This window comes from Papilio machaon, chromosome 6 (genome assembly GCF_912999745.1).
Source record: "Papilio machaon chromosome 6, ilPapMach1.1, whole genome shotgun sequence".
Taxonomy (NCBI): domain Eukaryota; kingdom Metazoa; phylum Arthropoda; class Insecta; order Lepidoptera; family Papilionidae; genus Papilio; species Papilio machaon.
This window is the reverse complement of record NC_059991.1, coordinates 8,611,363-8,636,182: the sequence shown is the minus strand read 5'-3', so window position 1 is coordinate 8,636,182 and position 24,820 is coordinate 8,611,363. Positions and strand designations below refer to the sequence as shown.

General features: G+C 32.2%; 1 protein-coding gene across 1 annotated transcript in view; it reads left to right on the top strand.

The window, feature by feature from the left end:
* Positions 1–24,820, top strand: part of LOC106709936 — a 185,570-nt gene that overhangs the window by 140,613 nt on the left and 20,137 nt on the right. Inside the window, exons 5-8 of the mRNA XM_045678459.1 lie at positions 7,097–7,230; positions 15,721–15,885; positions 16,612–16,728; positions 16,953–17,130. Of these exons, the coding sequence (XP_045534415.1) occupies positions 7,097–7,230; positions 15,721–15,885; positions 16,612–16,728; positions 16,953–17,130 (594 nt within the window). The remainder of the gene's footprint in view (positions 1–7,096; positions 7,231–15,720; positions 15,886–16,611; positions 16,729–16,952; positions 17,131–24,820) is intronic.

The window sequence follows — 24,820 nt, the reverse complement described above, 5'->3', positions numbered from 1 at the left end:
ATACGTAAAGTTTACCCTAACGTTGTAGTAAATAACAGTTTCGTAGCTCGCGACCGCAATTTACGATAACTGCTGCGCCACCGGGATCATTTTAAACGAAATGAATGTTGTAGGTGCCCTCAAAACTAACTTTACGACGGACTAACTTTTTATTGTGCTTAAACTTAAGTTAAAGCGATTATATTGTGATAACCTGTATTCATGTTTATGGACGTATCGTTTATTACAGGTTACTTTTAAATATATTTCATTTAGATGTAGAAGTTTCTAATAACCTATTTTATAAGCTCTGTTTTTTTATTATCGTTAAAATTTATCCAAAATTCAACAACTATTAAAATTGACTAAGATCTTTGATGTTTTTATACCATATGAACCTAAAAAGACAGGAAATGTAGAAATAAAGGACAGGTAAAAGTTCTTTTTAAAGGCTACAGAACATATAATATTTATTATCATTTGAAGGACATTACCACTGAAGTATATATGATATGTCTAGCGACAAGAGCTTTAAGTTTAGTTTTATTTATAATATTTTATTACTCAATTTTGTTATTGTATTTTAGAAGCAATATTGATTTTGTTTTTATTTAACTATAATTACTTAGTTTATATTAGATTTTATTTTAAGATGTTTCAAAACTTCAAGGTTTGTGAAAATTTGTGCGCCGGCCCCACATGAGTTGAAAAGGCCAGGGAGATGAGGATATTTAAAAAACATAATAATAACACAAAATAAACAAAAAACTCTATTTTTATGTTTCAAATTAAACGTTCCGTTCTTTATTTCGCACACGAATATTGTAACGACAGTTTCTTAAGAGTGGATAGAAGAAGAAAAAAATGTTGATTGAAAACATATATCATTTTGTTGAATTCCACTTGTAACGGTTGAACGGCGAAGGCGCTATAAAACTGAGCTCGCGATATCGATTATCGCAATCGCTTGAGCGAAACGATCGCTGCAATCGACTCCATAAATCACTCGAGTAGAATCGAATATGCTTCCCGGCAAATGATCGCCCGATGATTCGTTTACGGAAAATACATCGCACACAAAACGATGGAAACTACGATATTTTTGAAAACGCCAGTAGCCTATCAAGTGTTTAGGGAATCAATAATTTGTTATTTTGTTCAATTTTTTCATGATGCAGTATTTTAAATCTGTTAAAATTGGTCCACAGAAATTTCATCCATCTCCGATCATAATCCCGAGTGAATATTTCAACTATTGAACGTTGTATGTTTTAACTAAAATATAGCGAAATCGGATTTAAATTACAAAGTCAACTTACGTCTTTTCTCTGCACCTGTGCTCAGTATTATTCTATGGCTGGTCTAAAATACTAAATACGAGGATTACTGCGGTGCGGCTCCTTACTACGCTTTGTGAGCTGGCGAATCGTTTAATAATGCACCCGACTGAAATGCACGTAATTGAAAACACGGGTTTGGATAGAAATTTCGTTTACTTTTCACTGCCATTTAATAATCCAGTGCTATGTCGGTTTAAATTTTTGTGTCTGGTATTTAGCTTTAATTATATTTGCACATAAAATATTTTATTAAAATAATATTAAATCAAAATATTATTTGTGTTATTTAAGATTTAATTTTGTGCAGCTTATGTAGGAATGATTTGAAAAAAATAAATAAAGATAGTGTCTCATTGAAATGTTTAAGTTTTTTAACACTGCAATGTTTTTAAGCCACATATTTTTAGGTCGAGCACATATATGAAAAAAGAAATTAAAGATAACCTGATATGGGATTTATAAAATTCGGAGATGATAAAGTTCATCACTAACTCAAAATAGTATCAATGTAAAAAAAATCTGTACCTTTTAAATTTAAGTTGTCATACTGTTATCATCTACTCTGTGCTATTTCAATGCTTACAGTCAGATTTTTTTTTGATTAAATGTTAATTTTTAAGTAATAAACTTATTGGAATACTGAAAACTGACAGAGCTTGTTGTTTAGTATTAAACGTGATGGTTAAAGCAATTTCTCCTTCAATGTAATAGACGCCAACTTGAAAATTCAATTATTTGCACCGTTGCGACCGTTCAGTGTCACTAGACTACGATCGATCTGACTCATCTAGGACACTTTTATAAAACAGTTTCACTCTATCGTTCCAAATCCGTCATTACTTTTTTTTTTTTTTTTTTGTTGACGCTACATAAAATAATTTATTGTTTTGATTTATTAAATAAATTGTTTATATACAATTTGTGTTTTATATTAATTGATTAAAATTTATCTGAATTTTACAAATCTTAATATATATAAATCTCGTGTCACAATGTTTGTCCTCAATGGACTCCTAAACCACTTAACCGATTATAATAAAATTCGCACACCATGTGCACTTCGATCCAACTTGAGAGATAGGATAGTTAATATCTCAAATTATAGTCGCAATTTTAATTTATTGCTAATTATTTGTCTGTTATTATTTGACAGTCACAATTATCTGTTAACTCCAAATAATTCTAACAGATGTCGATACCTTTCGACTGGGTTGAGTAAGTAATCAATAGATGGCGCTGCTATGGTAAATCTACGAACGAGTCATATAAGCTTATTAACTGCGCGCGGACGGAGTCGCGGGCGACAGCTAGTATATATTTATGTCCTACCAGTAAGTAATGATTGTGATACAATTTTTGTGTATTATTTAAAGTTCTACATATTTTTATATTGTTAATATTTACTTATTTAATTAAATGTAAGTATGATAAATAAATATTTTATAAAATCTTTCCACGAAAATCTCAAGAAAGGATGTTGATCCGCAAGCAAAATCTAGTGGCATACATTCATCCTTGAGACCTCTTATCCGTCCGAATTTGTTTGGGAAGCCTCTCATGTACAATATTTGCATATTTTTACGTTTCGTCTACTTTCCGTTTGTTTTACAACATTTCCTTTGAGAACACACGAAAGGAACTCGAACTTTCTTAGATTTTATAGCTCTATTTGGATTGGGTTTACAGAGCAATAGAATTTTTTTATTCAATAGGGCTGTCCAAAATAATAATGTCTACTTAAATCCAAAACTGAGGTAGTCTGCTTATGGCAATTTTTCTGATCGTAACTGATGTTTATGAGAGCTCTGATGATATCACACGTCAGTTGTACCTTTAGATGTAAAGGCAGTCACTCCAATTACTGTTTAATGTTACGTTCGTTCAGAAACCAGCTCCAAATTTTGATAGTGACGTAACGTCTAGTTAGGTAACGGTCAATATTAACAAAGATATGTTAGATAAAAAGAGATATGTTTATTTAAATCGATTGGTCATCCCTGACTTCGTTAAAGCAGAATTCAGCTACCTGCCTTAAAATCAGTCCAGCTGTTCCCGTACCTGAAACAAACGCATCCTTGCCGTCACACGTAAATACAAACAAAACAAAATTTATACTTGATTTTTCGTTATCCGCAACGCACAAAAACATCATGTGTACGTAATATGATTTTCTTTTCGCTTTTACTAACAGACACTACAATTTTATTATTATGTATATATAATATTGCTTGTATATAACTCAATATATTAAATGACTTAATTATATTTCTACAGTCTGGTTCTAGTGTATAAGCTACCAAACTATATTTAAACTTTTTTTTAGCAAACTAATACTTTTAGATAAATAAGTTAAAATTAGTTATAGAAAACATTATTTCGCTAACTATTTCAGTAGTTGTAGTAAATTGACACAAACTTATTATTAATTTTCATGCGTTTCCCGCAGCAAGCCTGTTTCAATTCGCGCACTGTTATTGTTCTGTCATGTTCCGGGGCCTCGAGCGGCTAGTGATATAACGCAAACATGATTTCATATAATTTCCTAGTATATTTTTTCATTAGTATATATATTTACTCTGTCACTATCGAAAAAATTATATCACATTTTTATTCATTGTTTATTTCGTGAGATATAAATCCTGCAAAACCCTGTGCGATCAACATTTTACAAATTTCTTTAAATCTCAAATGAACTAGCATAGTTCAATACTAAATAAAACTGACAATTATCCTTAGTTAATACATATTTATTCCTAATCATTTTCCGCTATGTTATGTTTTAGGTATTTATATTTCTGGTTAAACTAAGTTAAATAATGTCGTCGTCAAATGCTTCATTATCTGCGCTGAATTTTTCTTTGCATAAACGTTGTCAACGAACCGTCAAAGTCAATATTCTCAGCTGTAAGCAATGTAACGAGCGCGTCGCCTGTTTGTCGGCTCTCAGTAAATATCACTTCGACTCGATGCGCATGAAAATCTCAATAACAGATGGAACAATATTCAATGTCTCTTCTATTTTCTGATAATATCGGATATTTTCATTTATTAAGTACCTACTATTATTAGCTTTCAATTTAATATTGTACATGGATCAGTATTTCTTTATTTTGTTGTTTTTTAACAACGATTCTTTATAATTATCAATGCTATAAACCAATATCAGTCTTTAGAAGTAACTAAGAAGTCACATCTCTATCTGAAAGGAGTCGTAGTTTCCACCTGAAGCTTACAATCTGAGATTTTGAATTCCCGTGTGACATTGCTAGCTCTACAGAATAATTCTTCTTCTTCTTCTTCGTATACTTCACTACTGAAGGTCGTGCTCGTCTTGATGCGTCGACCAGCTGCCTCCACGCCGTTCTGTCTTCGGCTTGTCTCAAGGCAGTCGTGAAAAATAATACTGAATAATAATAGGGGATTATTAAAAAATTATATCACCTGATGATGCTACGGCACTAAATATTATAAATTGTCTGAACAGATAATATACTCTAAGAAAAAGCTGTACAACCTTTAAGTTAATTTCATTGATTGTGTAGTTACCATTAAAAGTAAGAGTCGAGTTTTGTTTTTGACATCAATAAATTGTGCAATTCATGAAGCACGATTCCCTCACTTCTTTATATTCTGCGCTTAAGTTTCGCTTCGGCCGAGCCGCAGTCGGGAACTTAGCGGTGTCAAATTTGAATTACAAAGTCGACCCTTGCCTTTTTACGGCACCACCTGTGATTTCATATTACTATTCCATAGCCACTGAGAGAAATACTAAATATGAGGTTTACGTCACAGATTGATATAACTTTAAGTGTTTAAAACCAGGGATGAATTTAATTTCAATGAAACGTGTAATGCTTTTTCAAAAAAAAATTCTACTTTAGCTGTTCACAGTTTATGTTGATACTTCTTTCCATCAATAACACTAGCTTCTATTTTCGTTTCTAGCTTCTTATATAATCGTACTGATATTATAAATGCGAATGTTTAGATGGATAACAGACGAAGAACATAGTCTGAATAAACATATAGGCAACTTATAATGTTTTTTTTTTAATTCCGCGCGGACGATGTCGCGGGCGATAGCTGGTTTATTATATTTATTACCAAAGGTCTATAAATAATATAAATCTTTACAAATATTTTATGCTGGTTTAGGTTCTAATAAATATTACTGTATGAGCGAAATGTTAAGAGGAATGTTTCGCTACACATTCATCTTAAGTACTCTTATCCGGCCAAATTTGTTCCGAAAGGCTCTCATATGGAAATTCTCGAGGACTTGCGTTCCTTGCCCACAATAGCGCATATTTCAGCTCTTTTTCTTCTTTTCTAGAAATAAAAATAAATTTTAGAATCCATATTTGTGATTAACCAGAACTTCAATACTTTTAATCTGATTTTTAGATCTCACTTTCTGATAAACTAGAAGTATTATTTTTTTATTTTCAAGTATACTTAAGTTGATAAACAGTTTTGTAATAATTTATTTTTGTGATACACTCACGCTGTTAATACTGATATCTGTTATTTCATAACTTTAATGTTAAAATTGTCGTAGTGATCGTATCTTTTCATATTATAAGGTGGCAAAAGAGCAAGTGGCCACCTGAATTTGCCGAAATAAAGAAGCGACCGTTGCACATAGAGATATGCAATTAGCAGATGCGTTACCTTAATCTGTTTGAACACGAGTGTCTCTGATTGTAACATTTATATCGACACAATTAGTGTCATGTCAGCCGCTATGTAAAAATATAGACATTAATGTCGGACATTTAAGTCGCAATTTATGTCATAGTCTATTTGTGCCATAAGACTTACACTGTAGATATAAATGAAAATATCAGCCAGCAACAACAACATCTTTTTCACAAATTAGCCGGATCGCTCGGTGTAATACCACGACCACACAGAAGACAGACGTCAAGTGGAAGTAATTCCGGGATTCGTCCGATGAGTGTAGTGCCGGAGAAGGTCCCTTCCCACCCTTTTCTTATAAGAAAAAGAAGGGAAGGAGAAGTGAATTTGGTGAAGGCGGGAATGTATAGAAAGGGGAAAAATTTTCTTTCTGTCCCTTCCTCCGTCAATTAAGAGATCTCTAATCGATTTGCAATCTTATGGTATATGTAAAAAAGATTTATAAAAAAATAAATAGGTAAATTAAACTGTATTTTTTCTAAATTACTTAAAAACTGAGTCCGTGTAAAGGAACTCTTACCTTAATTCGGAACCAACAACGCATATTATTGAACAACGCAAGGTAATTGTCTGTCGTTGAATTAATTTCATAATTGCCTTCACCTCACGACTCCGTTCCTGGAATCCCTTGAAGGATTATAACAAATCTTTGCACACGCGTCTAGAGAGCAAAGCTAATACTTTGACCTTTTCACCGAGCACGTTTGTTTACACATGTAGTTTATACTAAATCCTTAAGTTCTAAACGCAAACAGTTAAGCTAAATGTGTACAGAAGTTATGCGGGTTGAGTTATTTGTTGTTACGAATGTTTTCGATGCAGTATTCTTACAAAAGCGCTAAGAGTCTTAGAGGATACAATAAATCTTTCAATTTTATTACACAGTATGGTCTATTTTGTTCTTGCTAAAATCGCATATTTAATCGTTGTCATGTCAGCCAATTTGATTTAAACCTATCAAGGTTTAAATCATTGGGGGAAGGTCCCTATCGCTACCCCCCAAGATTGTTTATAGTTTTAATATTTACAAATTTAAGAATATGCGAGATAATTAAAAGTATTATTTTTCTTCTTTATAGAACTACCGCCAGATAAGCCAACAATAAAAGCTGAGAAGGGCTGGTATGCGTCAGGCGACTCTCTGCGTGCCCAGTGCTCGTCACCGCCAGCTGACCCTCCAGCCAACCTTACCTGGCTGCTCAACGGACGAGACGTAAGAGTTTTATTTAATTACTGTCTCTATAGTTGCTACGTTTTGATTCATAGACGTTACCTTACTATAAACTGATGTAATTAATTTTATTGGAAACGCTTTAACGATGAAACTTTCTACTAGTAGAATGATAAGATAAAATATATATTTTTTCTTCGTCATTGTGAATTTTACTTACTTACTTAGTGGTAACACTACGATGGCTGGATGATGGAATGTAAAGAAGGTGAAAATTTAATGTAGTACTGTAGATGCTTTCAGACTTTCCTATTCCTTGCATTGTATAAAAAATCAATGGAAAACGCAATGTAGAGCTGTTTTAAAGCTTCTCTCTGTGAATCCTAAAAAAACTTTTAATTTTATTCACGACGAACTCACGTATTTCCAAACGCATAAAAAGCGTGTTAAAGTGGAAGAATAATCGTTAAATACAACAAACTATTTTCGTCTTTACTTTGGAGTCAAAGTCTATACCTCCCATTTATTGCCTTAAGTTTTAACATTAGGCACAAAAATCTGGGACCTTAAGAACAACTTATCTGAGAAACTAAGACCTTAACTTATGATCTTTTTATATTCTTTCTAACTGTTATAATCGACGGTAAAATGTAGACAAGTATTAACAACAATTACAAGGCAAATCCTAAAGTATTCAAATTCATTTACATTAAGCAAAACGGACTCGATTTGTGATTGTAATTGGTTTTTCCGTCGGTTCTTACTTGTTTAGTGTCGCAGCGTTTTAACAAATTGTACATTAAAATCCGCAGCAAGCAAATTTATTCAAAGCTTAAAAGCATTAGCATGTTCAATTATTTATTTGATCCCCATTTAAATGTTTTAAATAGATAAATTCTACTGTCAATATTAATTTCTTTGGATAAGATTAGTTTAATGATCTTATGATTAATTGCATCTGTGGTAGAGAAACAAATCTTCCATAATTTGTTTTGTAGTGAGTAAGCTAGCGCTTGACTACAATCCCACGTGATGAAGTTATGATGTGGTCTAAAGAAAATACGCGCGAGCTTAGTAAATGCCTATTCACTTAATTCTTGAAGTCCCCCATTTCATACTTTGACGGAAATACTGACGCCGGCAACTTGTTCCAATCCTTTGCTACTGCAACTGCACAAGGAACGATGATTCAAACCTTTTCGTCCGAACGCGCGGTACGTCTACTGTATCAGGATGGATTCCCGCCGTATGTCTAAACGTCTGATGGTAAAATGGTGATGGTGGAATTATATAATATTCGTACATTATAAAATAGTGGGTAATTGATTAGTATGAATACTTATCCTGAATCGGTTTCGTGATACTTAAAAATAAATGTTCCTATGTTTGATACTAAAATACCAAACGTCATTGGTTATACAAGCAACAAAGAAAGGTGCAGAATTCAAGTACAAGACTCCACGTATTCTTGAACAATGTTCTATTCGTGTTTGAACAAATTCAATAGCGCAAATATCGAGAGCTGCGCTAACGGCCACCGATATGACGCCGTATTGTGTTACTTTATTGATATAATTTTTTAGAACATTGTCGGAATGTCCGTTTAAATTTCATGCTATTTTTACGACTTTCTTCTCTTCCATCATTTCAATAACTACAACTTTCGTTACATGCATAATTTAAAACTGTTAATGTGTCTCTTCATTTCATGGACTTTTAACAACTTTTACCACAATGTTTTAGGTATTAGATTAAATCTAATTTAATCCAATATCGACTTAGGAAAATACAAGAGATATCCGTTTTGAAAACGATCTCAGTTCTAATTATTTGAACTATTTTTTACGGGATAATTTAATAGTAATTGTAGGAGAAGATAAAAGAACTTAATTAAAGTTTCTTTTCTATACTATGACAATAGAACTGTAACAAAAAGTTGTATAATTTATACTTATTTATTACATAACCAGACCACATACTTTATTATTGTTGGCTTCTATGCTCCATTTTTTTGAGTGCTTATACGATGCTACTACGATCCTTTGCCTCCATTTGTATTCGATGCGCGAATTTTATTCCATCATTACGTGTACCAGTGTTCTCATCTACCTCCACAGAATTACATTCGATGTCTTTGCGTCTTCATGAAAATCCTTATCTTGTTTACAACCTTATATACTCCTGTCTGAAAGGAATTGATTTTATACATGTTGTTTTTTTCCATTTTATTTTTGGCTAGTTATTAGCCAACAATTCTAGTTGCAATCAGCTTATGCCTGCTTTTAGGGTTGTTATTTCATTTTAATTTACATAAATGATAATTTTGCAGTATTTATGAGCTGTTAATTTCTTCATTTAGTAACGACAACTAAAGCATAAGTGGAAAGATTAACACTTTGGATAAAAGTAACGGATGAAATATGAAATGATATTAAGATAGGCTATGCACAAAACTAAAATTTTGACAGTAATAACGATAGAAAAAGAAATTAAAGCTTTCAAAAGTTATCCTTTATCAGATTAAATAAAATAGCTTGGGGTTATTGAACAGGTTTTAATTAAATTCTCTCACCCGTTATTTTGTATTAAACCTCTGCTGTAAATTGATTAAGACGTTTTCTCACGAAAGATTTCCATAGAAACATTATGAGGTGTTAATATACTTAAAACCAATTAAAATGTCTAAAAAATGCACACGAAAATAAAGAGTATTAATCCTATTCAAAAGTTCAATCTAAAATGGACATTGTTTCTCCTAAATTTAGTAAATCTCTTTTGGGTTTTTTATTAAGGGAAAAAAAATCACATTACAAAATATACAGATGAAAAGAAAAATAGAAATAAATTATCGAATAATAGACGCTTACAGAACTGGCCGAAATACGCCACTATATTGGCTTTCGACGGAATAACGAAAATTGAAATTGTGAGAGTAAACTTTAGGAGAATAAAGAAAAATAACGCGATGCGTCAACAATGATTTCACTGGGGAGCACCTGTCAGGATCGCTGCGGGTTATTGTTGACGTTTTGACATCACCACTTCAACATAAATAGACGAATTTTATGTTATGTCTAAAAGTATGTGTTCCAATAATAATATGCTTTTCTCTGCTTCTTTTTACTATGTTTTATTATTTACCTATATATGCTAAGAAAATGACGAGGTAATCTTAGTAATATTAGAAATACGAATGTTTAGATGAATAGATGGATGGATGCATGGAAGGATGTTTTTTCGAAGGTATCTCTGGAACGGCTCATCAGATCTATAGTCTGGAAGAACTATCTATAGGCTTTTTACGTTTTTTTTAATTACGCGCGGACGGAGTCGCGGGCGTCAGCTTTCATAAATGTGATTGTAATGTTGTTTTAATTTTAGGGCGTATTATTATTTTAATTTAAGGTTTATTATTTTCCTGTTTGTATAGTAATTTGACATTGCTATTCGTTGATAGAAACAAAATATCCTGCTTACATGTTTCTTAGGCGTAGTGACCTAAGGTGAATTTTAGATTCCAAAACAAGAGACGACCATAAAAAATTTAGTTAATAAATAACGACTTGTTTATAACAAATTTTATATATATTAAGAAAATAATCAAATCTGTATTATGTCACAACATAATGCATACGTATTTATTGAATATGTAATTAGATACGAGAGTATGTACAGGCGATGCCTAGTGATGACCCGAGAACGTGATCTGAATCTATACTAGACTGAGAAACAAAGGAAAAGACATTAATGTTGTTTGAGTCGTAATTTTTTCCTATTCATTTAATTCTGACTAGCAGTCGCACGCGACTTCGTCCGCGCGGAATTAAAAAATGTATAAGTAGCCTATGTGTTCTTCCAGACTATGTTCTACATCTGTACAAAATTTCATCAAGATCCGTTCAACCGTTCCGAAGATACCTTCGAACAAACATCCATCCATCTAAACATTCGCACTTATAATATTAGTATAATTAATCTGTAAAGAAACAATGACCTCTTTTCTTTGGTGTCCTTCTTTTCTTGTTTTTTTTAATCTGTTTTTTTTTGGGATTATCGTTATTTTAGAACATGCCAATCCCATAGTGCCTTTTTCCTTTTAATAAACGAGCTGGCATAGTCGTTTCGCCGCAATTGAAGTCGGGTCTGACAAAATAGTAGAAATTAGACCAACATCGATGGGATTAACTTTTAACTCTGCGAACAACAGCTCCCGATCCCGTCTGTTTCGCTCACACTCTATTTCACTCTTTTCTTGATACGAAGAAGTGTTTACGATTTACGAACTTCTTGATGTGACATGCAGTAATATTTCTTTTTATATTCGTACTACTGAGTTTACGAATACGTTTGACGTTTACGAGCTTTTTATAGATTCTCTTATAATCCGTCTTCATTCAAGTTCATTTGCATTAAAAGATACGTTACAATAATCAAATTTCAGAAAGGACTGACATGATACCGCAATCCAATTCCTATCTCTCTTTGTACATCATTTCCTAATTCCTCGCGTTCATTCGGTCGTTCGTAAGACCTCTTTCTTGATCATCTCTCGTAGGGTTTTTCCATACTCTGCCTTACTCAGCGACGTGGATGTTGCGCCAGTGCCGAGACACAGAGGGCGCCACATTATGTGCTGATGCATCTGTGTCTGTGTCTTTTTCTCGTGGTAAATGGTAACTTTACACTACTTGTCTTCTAAAGTTCAAAATTAAAATTCCTATATTTAATCTAACAAACATTTAGATAAGTTAATATTGTAAGAAATAAACTTTTTACTATTAATTCTTTTCAATAAATCTAATTAACTGGTTGTTTCAAAGCTATTACTGCGATGCCTTAGCCTCATCAATTAGTCGCTTGTCTCGGCTCGGCGTAGAAGGCGGTTACGTCGAATGCTTTAATAAATAGAAGCAAAAACGTCTTTTATAAATACTACTATTCTTGCCTTGACTTTACGTTAAGAGTGTGATTGGTTATTTCAGAACTGTTTTTTAATTCAATTATAACACGTACCACAGTTTGGAAATTCTTGAAAAATTTTTGGCATCGAAAACATGCTGAAATTCTAACGGGATATTTGGCGGTAAAATTGTTGCCTTTGTGAAAATGTGCGGATAAAAGCAAATACACTTCCATCGAATTTAAGACTTCACTTCAGCTGGTAAATATTTCTTCAATAACCGATAAAAACTTAGAGAATATTTTGTAGCGAAAACATCAATTGCCAGAATTAAGTAAGGAAAGATTTTTGTCTCAAAATACTTCGGACGTTATCTTACTTTCGACATTTAATAATGGATTTATAATTTATAATATATTGTTCTTAAGAAATTTTACCATTCCTTGTTTATGTTGTTGACAAAAATTTGTCTGTAGTTTATTTTATTATTTGTCCTTTTTTACATATAAATGAATATCAATGCTTCAGGCCCTTTTTCAAATTCACTACAATATTTTATAACGTACAAGCTTGTAGATAAATTGTAACTCGTATAATGGAGGTTAAAAGTCAGAGATGAGAAATTTATTCAAGTTGCGTCCGCTTCATAATCTTTGTGTTCCTAATTTCATTTTATTCTTTTCTATTCTACTGTCGACGACCTCGTGAACATCGCTCTGTTATGTTTTAAAACATTATACAAATGAAATTCTTTCACATTTAGAAGTCAAAACAATTTTACCATTTCGTTCTCGGCGCTTTTTATGTTTGTTGGAATACGTCTAGAAATGCAGAAAATGGTGAGTGCAGTCTAAGCAAGGTTTTTGACATTTATTTTACTCACTTGACTTTATGCCCGTATTATATTTTCATAGAAATACATCTAAATTAAATCTTAAAAAAATATCTTTACATTTTTATATATATCACTAGCTGTCGCCCGCGACTCCGTCCGCGCGCAGTTAAAAAACAAAAAATTAAATGGGGGGGGGGGGTATGAAAAATAGATGTTGGCCGATTCTCAGACCTACTGAATATGCTCACAAAATTTCATGAGAATCGGTCAAGCCGTTCCGGAGGAGTACGGGAACGAAAACTGTGACACGAGAATTTTATATATTAGATTAGATAAAGTCCAGTTCAACGTCAGTAAGTCAGAAATAATTGATTCACTTAAATCGGAAGCCTTACAGGAAGCCTTACCATCAATACTGGTGACAGTGATAAACACGAACATGACTTGATCGTAAGTTTACTGGATCGCTTAACATCGACGACAAGTCGGAATGATCGAGAGCTGTCATCGCTCGTGACACTTGGAGACTAATATGATTCAGTCGATATCCAAGCTTGATGAGATTTATTGACATACTAAGAATAGTTGATATAACAAAAGAAGTCTTGAAAGGTTAAAACTAAGAACTATGAGTTAATTAAAAAAAAAATGACCTGCTATGTTCCTGGAAAACATACGAATGTAAATACACCTCACTATTATAAATAGGTGAAACTGTTACAGTTACAGAAACATGCAATCATATACAATATATAATTAAGCAGCATCACGAATAAATGAATAGAATAATTAAGACGCATTCAACCGTACGCTTCAGGTCGATTTCATCGCTTAGCGAAATCGCCGTGAATTATTTAGAGTCAGTCAAGTAGGATCAATGTTTAAAGTGGAAGGATTACCACGATTCCTGCATTTATTCTGCTTTTAAAACAAATAGAACTATTTATTTAACGAGAACAAAATTTATTTCTCCTCTGTCTATTAAAGGTAGGCATCAGCAATTGCGGATGTCCATGGGGAAAGGTCGCCTCGTTATTTCGGCGAATTCAGGTGACCGTTTGCCACTTGTTGATTTAAAAAAAACAGTTTAATGTGTGTTAAATCGTGGCGTTTCAGCTCTTATTAAATTCTTTGTTTATAATTTTGAGTACTATCTTTCAAATGTCTGTATTTAATTGAGGTTGTACTGTAGGATATTATTGATACAAAAGTAGTACTGGATCTTAATCCGTGTACGAAGAAAAATCCAAAAAAGTATTCCGCTTTGTTTTTAAATCTACGTGTTAAAGCACTTCTAAGGATACATCAATTTACATTTATTGAAAAGAATAAAAACACAGATTAAAAAATACAGAAGTAAATAAAAAAAACATAATGTAAATGTTTGTTTTCGAATGTACCAAAGTGTAGTTTGTTTGACAAATTTGAATACGATTGCCCTAAACGCACTTAACAACTCCAGTAAACACCCTTTTCAAATTAAAGAAATCCCGCGCTACAATAGAACAAAGCGAAGTGAACCATTTCTAACAGGAAACTTTTATTTGTCTTGCAAACTTTCTGAAAGGGTGCTAGTTGATGATAAGAAAGTTCTTGCCGACATTTCTTGCATACCTTAACGTTGAGTTAAAGTTACGTTGATTAACTTATTAACAAATTTTCATAAAAAACAAGTGAGTACGAAATAGTATTTTATTCCTCACGCATTGCAAAATTTTACTCTCATCTATTAACTAAAGAGTTCATAAGAAATATAAAAATACCTTACGGAGAGTTAGCACAGTATGTACTCCGTGATAATTCTCTATCAGCTGTTATATTCGAATTTAATCTTCTGTTATATATTTCACCTTTCATCAAATTGAACATATTGAATACAATCCTTATGTAAGAACAATAAATATTGATTTATAATTATAAATAAAAAAAAAATATATAAGTATATAATACGGTACAACTACTGTTATGCTTTAGTTGTGCATGTAACAATATACAGACTGGAGAAATAACTAGAAAGATTTTTCACAAGAGTTAGTTTGATGTTCGCATTTTACTGCATTTCTTGTTCAGCCACGTTGACGTTGTCTCGCTTGTCTGCCGGCTTTTTAATGCACTTACATTGTTGGTATTAAATTCTTTGTCCCCATTTGTATTCTGCGTTCGAATATTCTTAAGATGAAATCCTTGTTGACTATGATGTCCTAGTACTTTGACTGATGTAGATTTTTTTTTCATTTACTTAGTATTTACAAAATGTTTTTTTTTTTGTTAATTTTATAGTATTGAGTACTTGATTTTTCATCTTTGTAGTTATTAAGCCACAAATAATTAATTTCAATGAATATTTTTGATTATTTTAACAACCTGTGGATATAATTTTTTTTTTATTCTTATGCTGTAACGTAAAATATCATTCGGCATTAAAATAGTAGACCGTAGGCGAGATAAAAGTCATGTATGAAAAATTTATTCCAGTCGTGTCCGCTTCTGGCTCTTTGTGTTGCTAATTCCATTTTATTCTTTCACTTCCATTGTCATTAACCTCGCCAAATGCGTTAATAATTTAAGTGTATCCCTTGACGACCAAAGTACTAAAGAATTATTAATAGAAATGTTTTTACCTTTTTTTGTTAAAACGAATATCTTTTTGATTTAAGATTGGCCAGTTTTAAAAATGCTCATTTAAGAATCTTAATTTCAAATTTCGAACGTGTTTCTTCGAGTTCACTTAACGTTTGTTCACGTGTATTTAAGTGACTACAAGAATGTTCTTTTGAAATCGTAAAATTCTTTACAGATCCAAGGCAAACCTATCATACAGCAAAGGATACTTCCAAGTCCTGCTGTGGCGATAGATGTCCCCCACATACCAGACCAGAGCACCACACCTCCCGGGGATGAAAATAGCAACATTATATTCAGACCGTGGAAAACATTTGGTCCTTTCGTTGATACAATCCAGGTATAATGTGATATTTACTGGTTCAAAAATGTTAAGTCCATTTTTTTAAGTTCTGTCTCAGTTACGTTAATTTTGGCATGTATTTTTAAACATATAGAGACAAAACAAATTACTGAGATAATAAATGTAACGTCAAAGTAAAAAATTCTTAGCCAAAGGGCAAAATAAAAAAAAATATAAAATGAGAGTTAAATTTCTTCGAAAACTTAACAAGAAATGAGAAACAAGACATTTCTTTGTATTATCCAACCTAAAATAACTAAACGTACAAAGATATAACTAATTAAACTTATTAAAAATCTTTAAGTAAGATTGTTATTTTCTTTAACAATTGCCTTGTTGTACGCTAATTGCTTGCAGACATTGATTAATGATGTTCCACCGGCGATGTCTACATCCTCAATCATTTCAAATTTGGAACGTATCCATTACTTAGGTGGAGTTCTATTTATACGACAATGGATGGGAATACGAAATTCACCAACACTAATGATTGTCAAAATTACTACTTGTTTTTACTTATTATTAGTATCGGTTTTAATAAATTTCTACACTTTCAGTTCGACTTAATCTACTTTTAAATGTTTAAAAATTTATTTTACGATGGAAACAATTTGAATGAATCATAAAAGAGATTTATAATAAATATTATTCAGTTCTTTATAGTTCAACAAAGCCTTAATATTATTTAAAAGGTTTGCTTTTGATGAATTTATCTTAATTTAGGAAGGGGAACTACTGCCAAGTCAAGACACCGTGCTCTTCCCGAAGCCTCGATTAACCGATGGCACGTTAGAAGAAGATGTTACAGATCCTATGCCCACTGCGGAGTCTTCAAAAAAGGTATTATCACTTTATTAATATATGGTAGGTAGTCAATAGTATGTACTACGGTACATGTTTGATGCTACAAATTTACGTATTCTTATAAATTTACTTGAGAATAAAGTTACCAACTCTGATCTAATTTCACACTGATGCTGTGATCATTTCTGTTAGTTAATTGTCAGTCTTCAGTAAACAAATATTGAATCGCTCTCATCCCTGGTTTTATCTATTTCTTGCAGGTGGCATCAATAAGCCAACTATCGTTCATGGTTCGTCCGGACAGCTTCGAGCGCGGGCAGCTACGTTTGACCTGCATATCTACAGTCCATTCGGTATACAGCGAGAGAGCTGAGCTCGTCATCAACGAGGAACGGCCACAGATCGCCTCTGTACTAGGGACGAGAGACCGAGCGTCAGGTACGTAATTCATATAGAAGTTACTTTGAGTTCATAGTCTATTTTTTTTTTTACTAAATTGATGGTTGCAAGCGTGCAAGCAGATTATCTTGAGTTAAGTGTCAGCCATAGATTTCTGCACCTTGTGTTGAAGCTATTGTTTCTGTCAGTAAGATCTCCTCATAATACTAGGGTTGGCGATCTGCGAACGTACATCTACTTCTTCTTCGATATTCTATCATACTCGTAGTTTTATTACACACTAAGGATTTGATATTATATCTCAAATTAAATTAATTCCTTTTCTCAAATGGAATACAATCTCAAATACATACATGTTATATAAATACATATTTAATAAATAAGAAACATTATGAAGAAAAGTCTCTAACCGCTCTCTGATCATGTTGTCAACATCTTTTATAATATCCCTTCCAAGTGTCACAAACAAAATTTTATTGTGCTTCATGCTGAGATCAAATGGGACTCCTGTTAAAAACGTGATATTAAACTCTGTGAGAATTTCAAATAGTCAAAGTGAAACAAGAAAACTACTCCGGCGAAGACCGCGGCTAAGAATTTCTATATTTCGATGTAAACACCGCTTTTGAATACCTAGAAAGCAAACCAATCCCACTCTACAATTCAAATATTTGCTGCAACTGACTTGCCGCGAGCTTTCCAGAGGAGTTTCGGGCGTACCCGAGCGCTTCTATGCAATTGAATAAATATATTTAGAAAAAAAAAAACATTAGAGTCAACATAATTATGGTAGAAAGTGGGTAAATTTTGTACATTTTACCACAAACATATCACTGAGCAAAAACTGCATCGAACAACAAGTATAAAATTAGTAAAAATATCTAACACTAACCCATTTGTTTTTTGTATCTGCAGATTATAAAAACGTGAAAATAGTCAAACGGAGTATTTGAACTCACATTCGTAATTCGTTCTAGAACAAGTCTTTAGAAGGCTCAACAATGGTAGTATAAAATTATAAACACCGCGGAACAATATGTTATCGCGGACTTTCATCTAGCACATTTAAAAAGCTTTAATTCTTCCATACATAATGATTATGAAAGTCCTATAATTTAGCCTATGTAAGCCAAGAAAGCGAAATTGTCTATAATAATATTCTTAGCCGACTTTTTGGTACGCATGATGAAGAATAACTCAAAAACTACTTCTATAAACTTCAGTTCAGGTTCACTTATAATAAATAGTTACGAATAAAAATACTTTGTAGGCGTGTATCTAAATTATATTTCTTTGCTTTATTGGTACGCGTATTTATGCAGCATTGGGATATGTTCCGAATCACTCAGACCTCATCAATAACTAAACATGAATAGCGTTACAATTCACAAAATCCACCGATGCTTTGTACATGGCAATCACTCAAATATTTGCTACCTCTAGCTTCTATGTCTGTTTGTCGACTCTGAATATTCCAAACGGCTCAGCAAAGGTGTTGTTTAATGTATGTCCGAGTTGTTTACGTACTATTGAAAACAAATACAAGGATACATAAGCTTACTGTTATTGTTAATTTTCATAATAAGTATTTCTAGATGTTGATCTGCCGACTTCAATTGTCCATTTAATATTTAGCATTAAAACATGGCAGGTAAACAATATTTGCAATTACTATGTCCATGTATCACTGGTCATTTGCTCATAAATAATAAATTCGAGTCGGTGAAATAAAATTCTCATTTTAAAGTTTTATTCGGATAAACCAATCGAAACAATTCAATGAATATCAGATAGACAATTCTTATGAAATGTTATTTCAAACTGTCTGTGCACTCAGATAAAAATTCACGGTGGATAGACGCAGAGAAATGGCCTTTCCTTGCTGTAACTGAAATAATGAGCTTACTTTAAAATTTCTTGAAGCAAAAATATGAACCTGACAATACATTTTCAAGAACCTTGTTGTTTATCTTTTTTAACTCAAAAGCGCAATTCTTTAGATCGTTATTTACTCTCGCGAAGTATGAATATGCTTAGTTTTAAGTTAGTTTTACATCATACAATATTATTACTGTGTTCAGCCCCCCTTGATTATTAAAATCAGAATTAGTTTAGAAAAATGAAAACGATGGGAGCTCTTTTCGTTTCAGTAACTAGTGTAAATGTACAATTTAATTACAGGCAATTTAAAATAGTTTTTTTTTTTATAAATCGGAATTTAACGTTTCTGAAATGCGGTAAAACTTTTGCTGCAGAATACGATTTTACGAAAATTCGTTCTAAATTTAGTGTTCGCAAATAGAGCGGTTGTATTTTGTGAGCACGGGACGCACGTGTGGAGCCGTGGTGCAAGTTACACGAAAATTTATCACTAGTTTGCTCTGTGGCTATTTGTTATTATATCACAAGTCAACTTTTCATTTTTTTTATTGAATTGTCGTTTGCAATGTTGATAAATGTAAATGAATAGACCTTAATTAAAATAAGTAATATGAGCAAGTAAATTTTAAATGATTTGACGATGTTTTTGTACCACACTATGGAATTTTTGCGTTTACATGTTGGAAAGTACGTAAAAGTTATAGCTAGTTTAATTTTCACGTTATTAAATTTTAAAACATTCCTGGCATACATTGAAATTTTAAGTTAGAATTTATTCGCGTTCGCCGAAATAATATTCCAGTTCCACTCACCCTGATGAAGGGTCCCCGAAGGGCTCGAAACTAGTCGATGTGGATATCGGACAAATGATTTAGTTTTCTATATTAGTTAATGATAATATCTCACGAAAGTTTGTATAATTTAATGAAATGTTGAATATTAAGATATGTATCTGATTAATATCAGAAAACAAAAAACAAAAAATAAAAATAAAACATCTTCTATCATTTAAAACATCACAATATGTTTTTTTAATAAATTACATAATACAAAGTGCACCATTTCGTACGTTTATACAATAATAACCTTCATATAACTTTCAATCTAGTGAGTTATTAAGTTATTTTTACGCAAAGATATTTGAAGACAAAACCTAGATTAGAAAATGTGACAAATGGCAGTCTGTCGCTAACTTTTCGGGTTGCCTCGCTAAACGACATTCCATTAAAGAGTTTTCACTGAAATTTCGGGAAACAAAACTTCTTGCCAATTTTTTCCTTCACGAGAAAATTGACGTTTCAAAACAAGTTGATTTATTTTTAACCCTTCTTATTCAGGGAAAAACAAGGCTCTATTAAAACGGGGAAGAGTTTTCTGCAACTTTTTAACTTTATGCAGATTTCTTGGGGAAGTGGTGACATTTCTATTCAGCGTTTTCAGGTAGCCGTTTATTCGTTTTCATGATCGGGAAAATAAATGTACTATCTAATTTCAATACCGTTTTTGACTGCCACTATTTTGATTCTAAATTAAACACGCTGTCTAATCACACGAGTAACGTTTCCATTCCGAGCTCCATTCAATCGATAATGGATGAAAATTATACGGACCGCGGGCAAATTTGCGCAGAGCAATGATTCCAGATCGTACGGTCGCGAAATATCGACGCAAATGACCCGGAACTCGGTTCATTATCGTCTACATAGGAAATTAATTCTCTGGGGTGATTGGTGTAACATAGCGCGGTTTGATTGGCGCGTCAGATGGGAGTCCTTGTGGCCGTTGCAACGATAATGGCCATTGTTTTGCATTAAAAACCGCTTACGTCACCGAAGGTTTTAATTTCGCCGTAGTTTAATTACCATTGTACGGACACTGTGAGTTATTGGCGCAATATTGAAGCTGCTATCACGTTTTTTCACATAATCACTCTCTGTTTTCTCTTTCCCTCTTTATCACTGCATGTTTGTTAAATGTTTAACCATGGTAACAGCACGTACCAAAATCTAAAATACTTGATCAATTACAAATTTATATATCAGAAATCAGTTATCTAACATCAACCGTAAAGGAAACTTTTCGATACCAAAATTGTATAACTTCAAAGGAATAGGCACAAAAGTTTTTCATAAACAAAGAATAAAAAAACACTAAACGATTCGCAAGCAAAAGGGAATTGGCAATTACGCAGTGTTGGAGGTAAAATGGAAATAAATTCAAGGCGATATTCTATTGCCGGTTGTAATGCAAACTTTAAGTTTATTGCTTTTTTATATGAGCGCCGCGTTGGAGGCGTCCGGATCGCTTATTGCGTCCGGTTCACGCGGCGAGTGTCCGGCTGTTCCGAATTACAAGGGGGATACAAAAATATAAGATTAATTTTTATTTCATAAAATTTTTAAACTACCGCATGTTTCCGGCAGATCAAATAAATGTTCTGTTCAATTAAATTCAAACTGATAAATCAGACTGAGTTAAAAATAGAACTATTTTTTTCATAAATGTATATTTTTGCATGCACGGCATATGTTTTGGAAGCAACTAACCATCAGTTATTTTCGTATCTAATGCATACGATACTTTTCGTTTTATAATCAAAATTAAATCACATATCATTACTTAAATCTCACAAAGCATTTAAATAACAAATGAGCGCGAGGAACAGGAAACTACGGATTCAAAAAGAAATAAAAGGAAACAATTGCGCCCCCAAAACGTACAATAAAATGAATGGTTAGGAGCAATTTATGGCACACATTAACAATACACACCAACGCGCCGCAGTGGAAAAGAAGCAAACGGCACTCTATTATATTTTTTGCATTCTTTTTTTTAATTAATTTAAATAATGAATTCTATCTTTGAAGTACCAATAGCTAAGTGGTTTTAGGCATTGATTGCATAACGAAAGGTCACGGGTTCATAACTGCCGTGTGAGTAGTGAATACTGAACAAATTTACGCCTGTTCGGGAAAGGATGGGAATATACACAAAAAGATGTTGAAAAAAAGTGCGAGTTTCGACTAAAAACCCGAACGGTGACAACTAGTCACAGTTTTTCGATCGCCGTCTAAATAATAGTAGGTACGTTTTATCGATTTTGTTGTGGTCATTAGAGTTATTAAATTTTTTTGTAAATTCAAAGCAAAAATGGTTTAAGATCGCATATTGATTTCGGGCGATCCATCCATCCATCCATTTATGTTTGTTTCTACTTTAATGGTCGTTTTAATTTTTTGATGGTTTGTTAAAAATGAATGCGGTAAGACAAAAAAAAGGAATAAAGTAAGGCGAAGGGTTCCTTAAAATATCTTTATTAAAAGCTTTGTTTTGTACTTCGGATGGTGTTGTGCTCGGGCAAATCATTAACGTAATAGCGTTAATAGACGCCGCTAGACGCTAGGGATGGGCCAAACATCTATCGATACTTCAAGCATTTTTATCGATTCGTATTAAATATAAAATTAGCAAGTATTACTTTAACAACGTACAGTTTTGGCTATAATAAAACAAATCGTAACTTTGTCGAGGAAAACCGTAAACTTTTTTTATTATGTATAAATGAGCGCTTCATAACTATTCCACATGATGTTAAGTGATAAACTGTACAGAGGTGGCATATGGTTATTGGCTGTAAATATAAATATGAACACAAATAGTAATTGTAAAATACAAAAAAACAAAACGACAGGACAACACAATAAATATGAAATTGAAAGAACCACCTGTAACTATACAAGAATGCATGTAACAATTCTTAGAACGGATTGTTAACTATTCCTTATCTAGGCAGCTAGTACGAGTATTAGTCCGAGTGATAATTAATTTATTTCGTTTATAATAATTTTCTCGTATGAAAGGATTAGGTAAGAGAAAGTATTATTTATTGCGGTAAAAAAAATATTACATTAAAAATCTATCGATATCGATAAAATACACGTAACAGCATTCTTACAAACACCTAAAATAAACAAGGCTCCTTCGAGTTTTTCTTGACCGAAGACGAGTGATAATTCGTCATAATGAATATTTAATTAATGTTTTCTTTTCAGAATTCGCCAAGACAATATCATGGTAGCATTTGGTCCGTGGGGGAATATACAGGACTACTTAAAGTAACGTTATTTATTCGCTTTCCTATTTATTGAATTGCTGTATATTTAATAAAATCTAAATTTGTTCTAGATTAATTTATTTTAAGAAAATTGTAAAATGAAATTTATACATTTGCCAAAATATTCACCTTAGCTCTTGTTCTTTAGTTGTATTAACACCTAAAAGGATCAAAATATTCGCGTAAAATTTATTTTAGGTAGAAAATTCGTGCTATATTTTCTGATTACTCTCCTAAATAATGTACACGTTCCTTTGAAAATTACTGCCTAAGAAATTTTATTATGTAACGTAGCTGTAGTAGTTACTACTAAAGTTTGTGTAGTATAATTATAATTATAACCTACAAAATAATATCCGAGCACCCTTTATAAGAATAATTAAAATATTCCGAATAAAGAAAAAATAATAGATGATCAAACGACATAGCTTATTGAATAAATATTTTAAGATTATTGAGTCGTAAATAATAATAAACGATAACAACAATTTCTACGTCAAAATGTGTCAACGCAGTCATAAAAGTTTGAGAACATTTGCAGCTTACTCTGAGGTTTGCAGATATTGTTATATTAATATAAAGCTTGTTACATACATTGCAAAGTTATCCTGAATGCAGAACATCAAGTTAGCTGCAAGTTACGAGAGAGTTGCACTACTAATTAAATTGTTTTTAACACTTCCTTAAAGTTGGAGCGTATACAAGTTGCAAGTACTCGTATTTGTTAAATATTTCTAGTGTTTTTTGAGCATTTTTATCGTATAAAAATTTCGCGATTTTAACACTATTTGAGTCAAATTGGAAATTTTCTAAAGGACATTATATTGGTTTATCTTACAAAATATCTTTAAATATAACTGTGTTAAACAATAAAGAAAGAACTATTTAAATGTAACCTGAATATACTACCTAAATATTGTCATTATAAATCTTAAAGGTTTTTAATAAAAGCGAATAAACCTCAATTTGTTAAATAAATATTAAAAATTAAACGTTCAAAATAATATTGACACAGCGAATTAAACACGGTTGGTTTTAACCTAAATAACTATTTACATAAACAGATACACAAATAAATTAAAAAAAAATATATTATTTTACTATATAAAAGGTGCGTCGTTGAAATTTTATGTCGAACAAAATTCATGCGGCCTAAAAACGATTGTAAGATTTTTTTTTTAATTTTTAGCATAATTAAACTAACGAATTTAACAATCGAATAAAATTCGAATTTTAAAGAACCTATAAAAAATACGCAACCTGAATAAAAATCACTAAATTTGTCACAGCATAAGAATCGGAATTAAACAAATTCGTCCGTTAAATTAAGGCCGTTGTGGATTGGTGGGGTGGGCGGTGAATTCGATTTAGACTAAATCTCTCGGCCCGGCTACGAAAATGGCGTATTTTCTTTCACCGGCATAAAAAGCATTCAATCCTGTCCTATTTCGCACGTGATCTAATGATGTATTTTACTTTTCATTATAAATTATTTGATACCATTACTTCTATCTACGGTAACAGCAAATTACTTCGCAGTAGTACCTGAAATCATTTTATCAAAGTCACCTTAGTCACTATTTTAATTACACTGATTAAAGCGACCGATACTTATTTAAAATTAAAATTAAAACCACGTAACATATATTTTTATAAAAATCCAGTGACTCTATTCGGTTTCAATTTAATTAAGACATGTTTTAAATTACAACATTAATAAAATCTTTTTCTTCT